Genomic DNA, 13836 nt, shown 5'->3' on the forward strand with positions numbered 1-13836 from the left:
TCTGTCCCTGCTGATCTCAGAGTTGCAATTCAGCTGATAGTTTTGGTGCTTTGGGGCACAACCGAACTCCATTTGCCCATCTGTGGTCAAAGTAATTTTAAAAATATAATGAAGTTTGTATTCTTAAGCCTTTCTCAGCTGGGATTACCCCTGTCTAAAGTATGTGCTTGCCTTTCCTCAGCCGCATCTCTTTATCCTAGAACCTTCTGCTGCTTATGTGGAGCAGGTGCAAACACTTAGCGATGAGGTTCAAGCAGAACACTCCTGATTTCTTTGCACTGAAACGCCTTGTTGGACCCTGTATAACAAGGGGTAAATTTTCCTGCTTTGCTGAGATCTCCAGGAGAGAGATCTGGAGGAGGTTTTTCTGTTTGCATATCAAACCCAGACAGCTGATCAGTTGTGTGATGGGTTTTGAACATGCACAAGCTTCTGTTCCATCTCCGTGCTGGACAACGATGCCAGAGCTCTGCGGGCAATTCCCAGCCCTCGCGGCCACCCGAGGGCTGTACCTTGGCAGGCCCGGCTGTTTTCCACTGTTCCAGCGTTAACTGTCTTCCTTTGATAGTGAAAGACTAGTTTTTGTCCGCAGTTCTCGCTGTTGGAGCGATTCCAGGCTATTGTCGTGGCTGATAGCGCAAGAGAGTAATTGCATTGTTCCGCGTTTAAGGAACTCCAGCCGAACTTCATCCTGCGAGCGGGTTTTTGCTGATTAACTGGCACCTAATTAGCTGATGCTCCGCCGGGCACGCCGCCTCCGCCGCAGGGGCGGGGGGCGCCGGGGGCGGCCCCTCGGGCCCGGTAACGGCGGGGGGTGGCGCGTCGCCGGCGCCCGCCCCGCGCGGAGCCTGCGCGCTGCCGGCGGGGCCGTGCGCGGGCGGCGGGGAGCGCGCCGCGGCGGGGAGCGCCATGCCCGGCCCGGCGCCCGAGCCCATGCCGGGCTACGGGCAGCTGCTGCGGCGCGGCTACGGCAGCTTGGCGGCGGCCGTGCGGGGCTGCGGCGACTGCGGCTGGGAGCTGTCGCGGCGGACGTGGGCCGAGAACGCGCACCTGGGCTGGGGCGAGGTGCTGCTGTGCGGGCTCTGCGCCCTGGGCTGGACCGCGCTGCGCCGCGCCGCCGCCCGCCGCCTCTTTCGGGTCAGTGCGCGCCGCCGGCGGGGTTGCGCGGGAGAGCTCGGCCTCCTCCATCCGGGGCTGCGTGCTGGGAGGTCTCCGGGCGCGGGGGATGCGGCCGCCGTTCGCCCGGGGCCGCGCTCCGAGCGGGCCCGCGGTCTCGTCCGCTTTCCTCCGGAGCTGCACGCCGGGAGGTGCCATCGCCGTTCCGCGGGGCCGGGGTCCCGCTGCGCAGGAGAGCTTCCCCGCTTCCCCCTGTAGCTGCGTGCCGGGAGAGCTCGCTCCCCTTCCCCCGCGATTGCGTCCCGGGAGGTCTGGGGGGTTATTTCTCGCGCAGGGCCGGGTAGCGCTGCGTGTGCGTGGGGGGGAGAGAGAGGGCCACGTTTCTGCGTGTCGTCTGCGGTTTGCATGAAAAATGTCCTTTGCCGCTTTCCCTTCCCTGGTGCGGCGGTGGGAGGGATGGTGTGGGGAGAGCTGCTGTACTGCAGTGCTGAGCTGACCTTCTTCAGAGCGGGGTTGCTGGCATCCGAAGCTCGCAGCCTCTGCAAGGGTTTGCTGGCCATTTGTCCTCTCCCTGTTAGACCACTGCTTTGTAAAGGACAGGATGAGCAGGACTTCCCTGGTGGTGAAGAACAGCTTCATTTAGTTTCTTGCAGTGAAAAGCATTTGTAATGAAATGAGACCTTCCTTTTCTTCCTGATGGCTCGGCCCTGGCGGAGGGGATTTCTCCCACATTACCTTTCCAGAGAGATGCTGTAGACTTTGCTGTGCAATTTACCTTGGTCTTGAAAGGCAAAAGCAATGGAGGTGCTGTGTCTTGGGTGGGGTGACAGTCCTCTCAGAGGCACGGAGACAACCCCTTTCTCACCTACCCAGGAGTATGATGGCACGTGGCCCTGAGCAGCTGCGGGAGCCTGCGTGGTTCTCTGCAGCTCCATGGGACGAGCCTTGCTCCCTGCAGAAACTGCTCCCTTCAGAAGCCCTTTCACAGGTTGAAAAAAGCTACCAGGGCCTTCCTTTTCACAGCTGTAGTAATTAAGCTATCAGCAGCTACTGCTTTCTATTCCCTGCCCTATCAGCTACCGAGCCCTGACTTTAAAGTGGCTCTACCTCTGCTGTTCAGAGCTGTCCTTGCTTATGTGGTAACGTGAGGTGGTGCTCGTCCTGTGCAAAGTTCCAGTCCAAGGCCTCTGGACTCATTTGAGCCCGCTAAAATGGCATGCGGGCAAGGCTTCGATAATAAATGTGCTTTTTATGTAGGCCTGAACTTTACCTTAGTACCTGCATCCATCTGTGTGCAGCCGCTGCTGGGCAGCGTGCAGCACCTGGGAATTCTGGGTCTGGTCGGGGTGAAGTTGGAGGTGCTGTGACAAACCGGAGGTAATTTCTTTTGCGCTCCAGTTTCTCCTTGTGTGAGGCATGGCTCACCCTTACAGCGTGTGTGGTGGTCAGAGGGTGAAAAGCTCTTTGGAGCGCTGTGGAATCTGCTCAGAGCCCTTGGAGGACACTTGGTGACTTTTACCGACCCTGAAGTACAACTCTCTTGGAAAAATGGGTCACAATTGTAATTGCAGAAGAATGAGGAGAGTTGATCGGAGCTGGTTCTTGTGGCTGAACCTGTGTGTGTTGTAGTGATGAGATGCTAAGTGACAGTGATAGCATCAGATTCCTCCTAGCAGATAGGTGGAGGGGTAGCAGCAGGGAGAGGAGGCTACTTTTCTTTTTTTTCTTCTTTTTTTAAGCATCTGAAACTTCCTCTGTTTATTCTGCTGGACTTGCCATGGGAATCGGTTTTTATTGCATGGTTCCTGTGCAGGTAGAAGAGGAGCGGGTCATTTGTCAGCAGAGTAAAAGGTTCCATCACTCAGGGAGAACGAAAGTATAAAGAAAACCTCTTGTTTAACCTGGGGACAATATTTCTCCCACACTGAGGACCCTTTACTCCCCAGTAGACTCAAAGAGGGTCCTTCCTTGTTTTGAATCCTTACTGCTCTCTGCAAGAACTGAAGCACTCGTGCTTATGAAATGAATTCATTCAGTGTCCTGAGAATGTCACCTTCCTACATGTTAGTTATAAATAATAGATCTTGCTGCCTGGATTGTAATTCTCTGCATCTGAAGAGGAAGTGATCTTACCGCAAGGCCTTGAAACTTGGAGCATAAAATGCACCTTGCTTAGCTCTGACTGTGACTGCTTCTCTGTGAAACAAGTGCCTTAAGCAACATACCACTTCCTTTATTATCTGAATTGTCCCATTTCTTTTAAGTGGGAGTGAAAGGACAGAGTATAGATTGTTCACTCTTCTTCTAGGACCACTGCAGACCACATTTATCCTGCAACATCTTTGTCACAAATTGTCTCACAGTTAGAAGAAGTGTTAGAGATTGTGCATGTAATGGGAGGGGTTTGGCTAGGATTAGAAAGCATAAACTTTAAACTGTTATAGGTGCTGGGTTTGTTTCTGTGCATTAGACAGCATTTCCAGTGACCCTTAGAACAAAGATAATTTGGGGCTTGTTGCCTCTTTTTCATAGAATCCTCGCTTGGTATGAATACAGACAGGAATTGTTTTTTTTGCATAGGAAATATCCCACTTAGCTGAGCAAATGTGTGTTGCTGGATAGGGAAGGCCCCTGAAGTCAGCTGTGCTGTGGGTGTAGGTATCCCTGTGCAGGGCTGAGGGATATCTCTTTTCTCTCTGGGGTCTTCCCCCCTGAGTCTCTGCTCTCTGTCCCGGTGACGTCTGCTTGCCTGAGCTTGAACGATACTCGCGGCAGATCTGATTGTATCAGCTCGTTGGAGCTACTGCCCACCCTTCAAAAGCGAAGAAGGTCAAGCCAGGTCTAGGCAAGTGTTCTCTCCTTTCTAAGCCTCCTCCTAGGTTTGCCTGCCCCTGTCCTGCCATGATTGGTGTCTGGGCTCTGCTGGGCTCTGAAAGCCACTGCCCTCGGTGTCTTCCTCATGCAAGCAGCATGCGAGATTCTAAGGAGTTTGATTAAAAAGTGGCAACATGAGCATCTCTGAGCTCTGTGTTGGTTAAACATCCTGGAGAGCAACTGAATCTAGAGTTACCTAGGCCAAGCACAGCTGGAACAGGAACAGGCATTTCTCTTCGGGAGAGACACGGTGAAGTGCCTGGAGATCAGCAAGTCTGTGCTAGCAGTCTCCTTTTCCAAGTGGGTCTTGAGCTGTGCAGTGAACTTGAATAGATAAAACTGAGAGCACACTTGGATTTGTGTGCAAAGATGGTCCAGGATAGCTGTGGCAAGCCTAGGCAGACACCTTGCAGCCCTCAACTACCCTAAGCCATTTTTGCTGTGCTGCTGGGAGTTGAAGTCCTCATGTTGGATAGTTTTGCCTCTGAACCTGATGATGTTTGTCAGATACCACCTCTGTCCTTAATGGCTGTTTGGCTTTTCTCTGCAGCTGGTGTTTTCCATTTTTGGCCCCCACACTAGCCACCTTGCTCTGTTAGTGGTGTTGAAATTTGTAGGGCATTGCAGTGTTCTCTGCAAGGGAAAATGCTGTGTGAACTGAAAAGTGTGCTCTGGAAAGCACGGTTTCTGGGTAGGTGATCAGTATAGGCCCAGGAAACATGTTGAAGCTGGAAAGCCATGATCTCCATTACCCCTTTTAGTGCCTTATGTAAGTTTTCTCTGCCCTACAGTATTGTTGAGACTTATTGTTGAGACTTATTTCCCCAAGTTCCAGAGTTACGTGTGTGCCTTGAGGGTAATTAGTAGCCTGCAGGAACGCTATCCCCCAAACCCACCACCGTGAGACCCGACGCAACCTCCGCTGCTTCTGCTGAAGGCGAAGAACACCTGCTGTGGCCGAGGGTGGGGGAAGGCTTCAGCACACCGCCCTCTCCCCTGCGCTCTGCCCAGGGCTTGAGGCAAAACCCTGAAAACTCGAGAGGAGAAAGCCACAACAATGGGCCCTTTCTTCACCCGGGGAATGAAACTGTGTTGCTGCATCTCGGAGCGGGGGCTGCTTTCCCTGTGCCGTTGTGTCAGCATTCAAGCATGAGAAGGTTATTCAACCCCCGCAGCACCCTGTTGGCAGCTGTGTCTGGCCTCCACAGAGTATCTTCTATGGCCCTTCTCTCTTAGGGGTAAATCTTACTACTCTCAGAGACACCAAGGAAGAAAAAATGTCTGTTGGTTTGTTGCGTCATAATGTCTTTTTCTGTATGTTTATCTAGAAATTGTTACCGAGAGCCTAATACAGATTCCCGATGTCATAGCTGCAGTGCGGGTAGAGAAATTGAGGCACTGAGAGGCTCCATGTCTGGTGCAGGGATGGAGCCAGGAGAGAGCTGGAGTTCATGTCACACACCTGGCGTGCTCAGTTCATTCCTCTTCTGTATTGAGGTGACAGCTACTGCCCATGAGGCCTGCAGTCCTAGGAGACTTTTTTGGGTTTTTTTTTGGGGGGGGGGGAGGGTAGAGAAAGGTGACATTTTACTGGGTTTTTCCTTCAGCAGCTTTGGACCCTGCCCTGGTACGGCAGGAGCAGCAGGTCTGGGAGCTGTGTGCGGGCCAGATGAGGAGGGGACATAGTCCCTTGGGATGGAGAGGTGCCATCACAGCTCTACCGAGGTGCAGACCAGATCCTGGAGAAGCTGTGCTGCTGCCAAGGAAGGGGCAGTAGCTGGCCAGGCTTTGAATTAAGAGCTCTGCTTGCTCACCCTTGTCATCTGCTTTGAGGAAAAGCTAAGGTAAAGCTGCCAGTTGAGGCTTGAGGATGCCTTGGGCTGAGGATGCTACGTGCCAGCCATTCCTTTGCGTTCCCCTGGGGAACTCTGTGCCCAGGCACAGCACGGCTGGGCTTTGGCTGGGGAGGAGGTCGAGGAGACTGGGGGCAGTCTAGGGGATACAATTTCTCCATAACACACCTCAGTTCAGACCCCATCACGACTGGCCTGCCAGGTTGCTGGAAGGTCTTGTGATCTGTGGCTTCAGCCAGTTGTGGATTTAAGGGGACAAACTGCTTTCATCTAGTGCTGCAGGCTGTCAAAAGGGAGCAAGTGTGTGTCTGCTTTTTGCTAGGAGTATTTTTTGACACTTCAGCGGAGCTGTGGGCAGCGATGGTTTCCATTTGGTTTCTCTTTCCAATTTCAAGCCGCTCTTGCAGTGCGCTCTCACCCGCTGCTTTGCTCTTTCCCTCCCCCAGCCCTGCAGGTTGTGCAACGTGGTGCGTGGGAACGGTCGTGTTCCTCAGACCCCGTTTCCAGTTATTTTTAAAGGTGAACCGGAAGACGTCTGTTAACAATCCGGTGGGGGAAAGGGGAGGACGGAGCGAGCCAGCGGCCCTTTAAGCAGTGCCCCGTTACATCACTTGCCAGGAGCCTTGGGCTCTTTCAGCCGGAGCCAGGAGCCAGATCCGCCGATCCTGCCAGACCCGCTGTTCCTGCACAGCACCCGTCACCCTTAGCAACAGGCATCTCTGCACCGTTGCCATGGGAACAGCAGCTGGGTAGCGGGAGGACATCCTCTGTCACACACATCTCCCACGATGGGGGAGAGGGAGGACGGGGACACGGCTTCTGCGAGGCGTTGGCTGGTTTCTGCCCTCGCTCCGGCCTTCCTCGGGGCGGGTGCCTGCCTGCCTCAGCGGCCGACGTTTCCCCGCGTGAGTGGTCCCAGGCTTCGTCTGGGCCTCCTGGGTGACCTGGGGACAACTGTTAATCCGGCAGGCTCCTGAGTGGATCAGCTTTCCGGGAGATGCTGTTGCTCTTCCAGCCCTTCAAGCTGTGGGGAGTGCTCCCGCGCCAGCTCTCGTTTCTGCGTCGGGCTCGCAGGACAGTCCAGGGCCTGTCACTAACTAGGTATGCAGAAAGGGCTAAAATCTCTGGGATCATGAGTTGCCACAAGTCAGAATGGAGCAGCCCTCCCTGTGTTTTGCTTTCGCTGCACACTCTGAGCTGCTGCCATGCCAGTGGTGGGCTGTTCATCTCCAGGCCATGACCACGGCCTCGTGGCAATGTGCTGCACCGCTGCAGTCTCTGCCAAGGGTCAGTAAAGCACACGTCCTTTCAGTATTGCTTGCCTGCCCCACAGATGATGGTCCCCATCATCAGCTCTGCCTGCCTGGGGTAGAAACGTGGTGTCCATCTCCTTTTACGGCTAGGGAACTGGGAGAAGTGACAAATGATTTGGCTGGTGGCGTGCATTTAGGCTGAGTTCAGCATCCTAAATTCAGGCCCGACTGAAGGGTGCAGGACTGGTGTGGTGCTGAGTAGTCACCTCTTGGTGGTCCTGGAGCTCTCCAACTTGTTCTTGTGGTAGTACGATGAGCTGTTCCCATATCTGAGTTGCTTCTGTGCTCCATTTGTGGAGGCACGAATAATTCATGCCTTCTGGGCTCAGGACTTTCTGCCTCTGCATTATTTACTCGCCCTTACAGCTTCCTCGTCTTTTTCCTGCCATGACTTCTGCTGGAACAGACCTTTCCAGCAGTGTGATCCTGGTCTGAGCGAGGAGCTGCCATGCTCTGAATGCAAGATGCGTGGGGGGAGGCCAGAGCTGTGCCTTGTGAGCTGGAGGGGCCTCAGACAGCTTGGCAGGGCTTTATAGGGCTGGTGCTTCCAGGCTTGACCACTGCTGGGAAATTCAGAGCTTAGAACAAAGCACTTTTAGACTCGGAGTGGAGCCCTTTGCAAATCTGACACAGAGATGGACTAAAAGCCAGGCCAGCCACAGCCCTGGGACAGCTGGGGCCTTAATATAGCCTTTGAGCATCGAGGAGCCAAGCGCTGCCTCCACGAAGCGCTGACCTGAGCCAGGGCATGGTTACTTTACAGGCATTTTGTTTTCATCTCCAGCTTATCTGGACTCTCTCTGGTGAGCTCTCAGCCCCGAGCCTTGGGGTGTTATCTGCATTTCAGGCAGTGAGGATTCGCTCCAGACCTTGAGCCACGCTCCCACGTGTTGACTGCTCCCCCGCAGCATGGGGTTGCAGAGGTTGCCCGGGCCGCCAGGCTGATACAGCTCTGTCACTCTCGTGATGAGAAGCAGGAAAGCTGCCTGGTGTTGCTCAGCTGCCAGCGGAGGGAGAGTGCCAGTGCCCGGAGCCCCAGCTGAGCTAAGGACACGCACTGGGTGCAGCATCGTTCTTCCTTCAGAAGCTTCATGGTATGATGTGAAGGAGGGCTTTAGCAGCTCCATTTTACTCCTAGGGAGCTGAGGCTGTTTAATGCTGGGGCTTTGCTTTTACTAGGATTTCTAAGGTGTCCCTGGCCCTGGTGGCCTCTCTTTCTAGCCGTTGTGCAGAATGAGTGTTGGAAGAGCTATGTGTTACTCATCACCCCCAGGAACATGGGGGAACTCAGAGCGAGAAAGTTATGTTCTTAGTGTGAGCAATCTGCAGAACTGCTCATCCTCCCTTTTCTCACTTTGACCATATTCAAAGAGGCTTTGCCTCTTATTTCTGAGTCTCAACTAGTGGGAGGTGCTCTGTAAACCACAGCAGCGTTTCAGCACTAGTCAGCTGGAAGAGCTGTGTGAAAGTACAGGTTTTGGACCCAGAGCCCCGGTCTTTACCCACCTGTTACCTGCAAAGCTGGCCTCCCTTCAGGGCTGGTTGCCCGCTGCAGGGGAGCCTCGTCACACACTGGTCACAGCAGCAGCTGTGTCTAGGACTCTGCAAAGCCTTCGCTTCATCAGTTGAAATGCTCTTTTCTCAGAGCTGGCAGTGCCGCAAAGCTCATACATGCAAGATGGTCATGTTACAGCTTCCTCTTCTGGGTTTCCTAGTGCAGATAGGACTTGATCTTAATTTATTTGTTATTGACTCTATTCTGCTAAAGCCAGCTGTGGTCAGCTCCGCTCCCGGAGCGAGGGCAATGGAGTGATGCCCAGGCTGTGGGATGTGTGGTGTAGGCTTACGCTTTCCTCATGAGGTTCTGCTTTCGCAGTTTTTCATTATGGCCAAGGCCAAGTGGATGGGGTCTTAGCCTTGTGTTTTGCCCTGCTGCAGGCTCCCTCGAGCCTATTCCTCCCCCTTATTCATGCTGCAAAGAAGACCAGGAAAATTCATTTCATGTCCCTGTTTTGTTTTTTTTTTTTTTTTTTTTTTTTTTTTTTTTTTTTTTTTCCTTTTTTGGTATAGAGGGGAGATGGGTTATTATAAAAAGAAGGAAAACATGAAACCCACCTTTCCAGCTGCAGTTGCCACACAAGTCTCAGGACTGTCCATATCATTTTGCTGAGGTCCTCTTTGATCTTCACTGTGAGTTCATGCCCAGTCTGGCAGCGTACCCGTGTGTTCAAGTCCCTCAGAGATCCTTTCGCACGGTGAACGCTGCCCTGGGCTCCCTGGAGCCGTCCTTCTGCCCTATGTGTGATGCTGCTTTTCCTTTCTACTTGCAGCCCTTTGGGGAGTGGTGTAACTTGCAGCCCAAAGATGCTGCCAAGATGCCTGAGAGTGCCTGGAAGCTGCTTTTCTACACATTATCCTGGTCATATGGCATCTACCTACTCTTCTTCACTGACTATACCTTCTTCTATGACCCACCATCCGTCTTTTACGGTACAGTAAGAACGAGGGAGAAGGGGCTTGGATTAGAATGCCCAGGTCCATGTAACCTCTGAGTGGAGCAAGGGAATTGGAATTGGGCTGGGAGAAGGAGACTGCCTGTTCTGTGATGCTGTGGTGCAGAAAGGGCACAACAGACCATCTCCATTCGTTTCGTTACAGAGATGGTGTCACCTAGTGGTTAGTACGGGAAGGGACTGGGATATCTGGCATCCGCCTTTTAATGTGGAGGGGAACGGGACTGAGTAGTTAAAGTATGGGAGACTGTAAGCCAAGGCTCCGCTCGTAGAACTAGGAGGGGGAGTGGGTCTAATGCCAAGGGCAGGGCCTGGGAGCCAGGACTGCTGGGTTCTCTTCCAGCCTTTGCCTCCTTTGTGTCTGTGAGGTGCTGAGTGGGAGCTGGAGCATTAGCACAGCTGAGCCCCGAGGGCGGCTTGGAGCAGCTCTGGCTGCTGCTTGTTCTGGGCTGTTTGTACTCCTGGGCCTCTGATGCTGAAGGAGGCTCTGTGCTTATGGCTCTGAGTTCACCTGGGGCTCTCTGTCCCTCCCCAGGCTGGAAGAAGGGCATGGACGTGCCCACGGACATCGCCATCGCCTACCTGTTGCAATGCAGCTTCTACGGACACTCCATCTATGCCACCGCCTACATGGACACGTGGCGCAAGGACTCAGTTGTCATGCTTCTCCATCATGTGGTCACACTGACCCTCATAGCCTTCTCCTATGCTTTCAGGTGAGGACCCTGCCTGTGGCACGGCCCCTCTGCACTGTGCCCATCCCAGACGTGGGCAGATATGCAGCAAGGGCTGCAGCCTTTCCGTGCACATGTCCACTCATGCACATTTGCCAGGAGGACTCCTACTGGGTTGGTGCAGCTTCTCTCCTGCCCAGGGCTAATCCTGACTCAGTGCTATTGCTGCAATCGCAGTGCTCATGAGCTTTTGCAGTGTCAGACCCACCCTGCAGCACATTGCCACGCTGCACCGTGCCAGGCGTGTCTGTCTGGATTATTCACCGAGTCTGTCTGTTCCTGATGTGATGGGCCACGTGCACTGGATGCCAGCGTTGACCCCACTGTCCCACACGTCTCCCTCTCTGGTCCCCTTTTCCCTGCAGGTACCACAACGTGGGCATCCTTGTGCTCTTTCTGCATGATGTCAATGATGTGCAGCTGGAATTCACTAAGCTCAATGTCTACTTCAAGCACCGGGGGGGAGTTTATCATCGGCTAAATGACATCATCTCCAACATTGGCTGCCTCACCTTCAGTGTCAGCTGGTGAGTTTGTCTGCCTGCCTGGCCCGGATCCCACTTCCAACCATCCTTGCCAGCTTTTGCAGTTCCCCTAGTGCCCCAGGGTACAGCCTGCTGGTTTTGTGTGCATGGGAACAAGCTGTTTCTATAAACTGTTTGGGAAGAGGTTCCTGCAGAGCCTGACCCCATGCTGGGCTTGGAATCCTTCTGTAGTCACTTTGCCGTCTGTCACCGCAGAAGTGTCTGTGAAATCTCGCTTGCAGCATGACAAATGACCCCAGGGGAGGAGGAACTGTTTCCATTTTCCCACTCATTTGGTTTTAGCAGTAAGAAGCATTTTTGCAAGAAGGAAACAGGACATGGTTCTGTCCCAGATACCAGCCTTGCTGTCCCTCTTGGGACAAGGCAGGAGAGACAGATGAAGAACAGGGATGAGGAACTCACAGGTTGTCACTCCTGATGTATCCCTTTGTCTCCTCCTTTCCTCTCTGCAGCCTACTCTGAAAAGCAGGGGTGGCAGCAAGAACCACAAATTTGAGGGGGAGGACAGCAGAGAACGCTTTTCATGATAGACTAGAGATGCAGAGGGCTAAGAAGGCCTTCCAGCTATGTTCCTCTCCTGTCCCTTCTCCAGTTGAGATAATCTCTGCGTTGTAAACCTGTCGCTCTACCCTGAGAAGGCCATTTCTTTGTCCTGCCTCTGATGCCAAGTCTTTTCTGACCATTAGTAATAATTTTCTCCCTTCATTAACTGCCCTTTCACAGGGCCTGGATGAAGTCCTGTCTAGAGCTGAGCCTTAAAACCCAAGCCAGATGCCAAGTGCAGGGACTGCCAGATGCAGGGGGAGCTGGTACATGTTGCCTGGAGACGCAAGGTTGAGCTGGGGGAAGCCACACCACGTCCCACGCCTCCCCAGGGATCCCTGTGGGCCATTAAACCCACCGTGCTCCCTCTGCCCTGGCAGGTTCTGGTTCCGTCTCTACTGGTTCCCCCTCAAGGTGCTCTACGCCACCTGCCACTCCAGCCTCCAGCTGGTCCCTAACATCCCCTTCTACTTCTTCTTCAATGCTCTACTCTTCATCCTCACTCTGATGAACATCTACTGGTTTCTGGTGAGTGCAGAGGTGCTCAGCAACCCCTACACTAACTTCTGCCCTCCTCAGCTGCTCCTGCATAGTGACTGCTGCCTGCCTGTCCTGGGGACAGCTGGGGAGACTGTGCCAGGACGAGGGAAGTCTGGGAGGACTGGGAGTGGACTTGGGGGGGAGAAGAGGGAAAACAATGTCAGTGCCTCTGTGCTGGAATTCAGATTGTCTCACACCCGGGGATCCACGAGGAGGGAGCGATAACAACAGTTGGGAATGCCATCCCCTGGGGGTTCCTTGGCAGTCGGGGATAGGCTGGAACCTGATAAGGGCGTAAATGCTCTGGCAGCCCTCGAAGCCCTAGGAAGAAGGGTGGGAAGGATGGACTTGCAGGGTTCACACCAGCAAGCTTGACTCCAGGCAGAGCTGGGTGGCATCCGGGTTCATCATCCTGCAGAGAGGAAATGGGCTAAGGGGAGTTGCAGCAGTTTGTGCTGTTTAGTCTCTGGCTCAGTCCAGCCCTGGCTGCATGCTTGGCCCTGTCCCTCTGTCCCCTCTTTGTCCCCAAGTCTTGTAGCCACCTCTACCTTGAGTTGAAGCGGGAATATTTTGCTGAAAAAAAAAAAGCTGTTGCGCTAGGAGAAAGATTTGAGGATAAAAAGCCTCAGAGGGGCTAAGAGGGAACTCCTCCTCCCGGTAAATTCACGTGGCATAGCCTCTATCCTGCTAGAGGCCGTGCCTCGCACTCCAGCCCCTTGCGGGGATGGGCCTATCCTGTCTGTGCTGCCTTCTGCTGCTGTGGGTTGTCAGCCACGTCCTGGGGCAGGAGGTGACACCTTTTTGCACCCATAGGCGCCAAAGATTGGCGATCTGTAAGGGAGCTGCCCTTCTTGGGGTTGGGGACAGCAAAGAAAGGCCCTGACTAGCAAATGAGAGTGAGCAGGTTAGGTGGAATGGCTCTGGGCCTGGAGAGCTGACTGGTTTCCTTCTCCCTCCGTAGTATATCGTCCTGTTTGTGGCCAAGGTGTTGATGGGGCAGATGCAAGAGGTGAATGATGTGCGTGAGTACGATGTGGAGGACAGCAAGAAAATGACAACGGACAAGAAGAAAGAGGGCGAACTCCAGCTGCCCAATGCTCTGAAAGAAGGGTGCGTGGGGAGTAGAGGAAGCATGTACAGCACCCATGGGCTGGGGGAAGGGGTGCTGCCAGACCTCCTGGGACCCTGGAAGAGCTGTCAAAGGGCCCGACACTGGGCTGCAAAACACAAGAGCAGGACACAGGGTGTAAACAATTGTTGCAGGGATCAGGAAGAACTTTCTCTCTCTCTATCCTTAGGCATTCTGGTGTGTCCATCCATCTTTATGTCCCTTGAACCCTTATCCAGCCCTTCCTCTGCTCGCAGTAGAGGGCTGGCTCTTGTGCATTACTGAGGGCTCTTCTCTCTGAGCAACCTCTGTGTTTCATGTGATGGGAACAAAGTCTGGTGAGATGCTGGATCCCACAAGCAGGTGTGGCTGGCTGGGGACCAGGCTCAGACTGTCTTCATGAACCTGTCAGGACAGATCCGACTTCAGTAGTGATTTGTGGAAGTAGCAAAGGGGGAGTCAGTTCAGAGACCAAGGCTCATTTTCTGCTGTGCTCTTTTTCACAGGATGCACCTGAAGAACGGACTTATAAAAGACAAGCGGTTATAAGGGAAGCGTGGTTGCTGCAGCCTGGGCAGCCTGGCTGGATCTGGGGACTGACCCAGGACCCTACACTCAAACCCAGCAAATGAAAGGCACAAGGAGAATATGCCCTGATACCCCTTCATCCCCTGCCTGGAGCTGGGGAGGAGATGCC

The 13836-nt window shown here is 53.8% G+C and overlaps 1 protein-coding gene across 1 annotated transcript; it reads left to right on the top strand.

The window, feature by feature from the left end:
- The first annotated feature begins 1063 nt into the window (after nucleotides 1-1063).
- CERS1 (ceramide synthase 1) lies at nucleotides 1064-13733 on the top strand. The gene is made up of 7 exons (XM_062596415.1): nucleotides 1064-1137; nucleotides 9487-9646; nucleotides 10205-10385; nucleotides 10769-10930; nucleotides 11872-12019; nucleotides 12993-13141; nucleotides 13646-13733. Exons 2-7 carry the CDS (start codon nucleotides 9532-9534, stop codon nucleotides 13686-13688), a joined length of 798 nt encoding a protein of 265 aa, XP_062452399.1. The 5' UTR covers nucleotides 1064-1137; nucleotides 9487-9531; the 3' UTR covers nucleotides 13689-13733.
- Nucleotides 13734-13836: the final 103 nt, after the last annotated feature.

Source organism: Rhea pennata, chromosome 27, assembly GCF_028389875.1.
Source record: "Rhea pennata isolate bPtePen1 chromosome 27, bPtePen1.pri, whole genome shotgun sequence".
Lineage (NCBI taxonomy): Eukaryota > Metazoa > Chordata > Aves > Rheiformes > Rheidae > Rhea > Rhea pennata.

Bases quoted from the DNA above. Each gene is read 5' to 3' on its own strand.
- CERS1 (XM_062596415.1), top strand. From the start codon at position 9,532: ATGCCTGAGAGTGCCTGGAAGCTGCTTTTCTACACATTATCCTGGTCA. The intron at 10,386-10,768 runs GTGAGGACCCTG...TTTTCCCTGCAG, and splicing joins GCCTTCTCCTATGCTTTCAG to GTACCACAACGTGGGCATCC. The intron at 13,142-13,645 runs GTGCGTGGGGAG...TCTTTTTCACAG, and splicing joins CCCAATGCTCTGAAAGAAGG to GATGCACCTGAAGAACGGAC.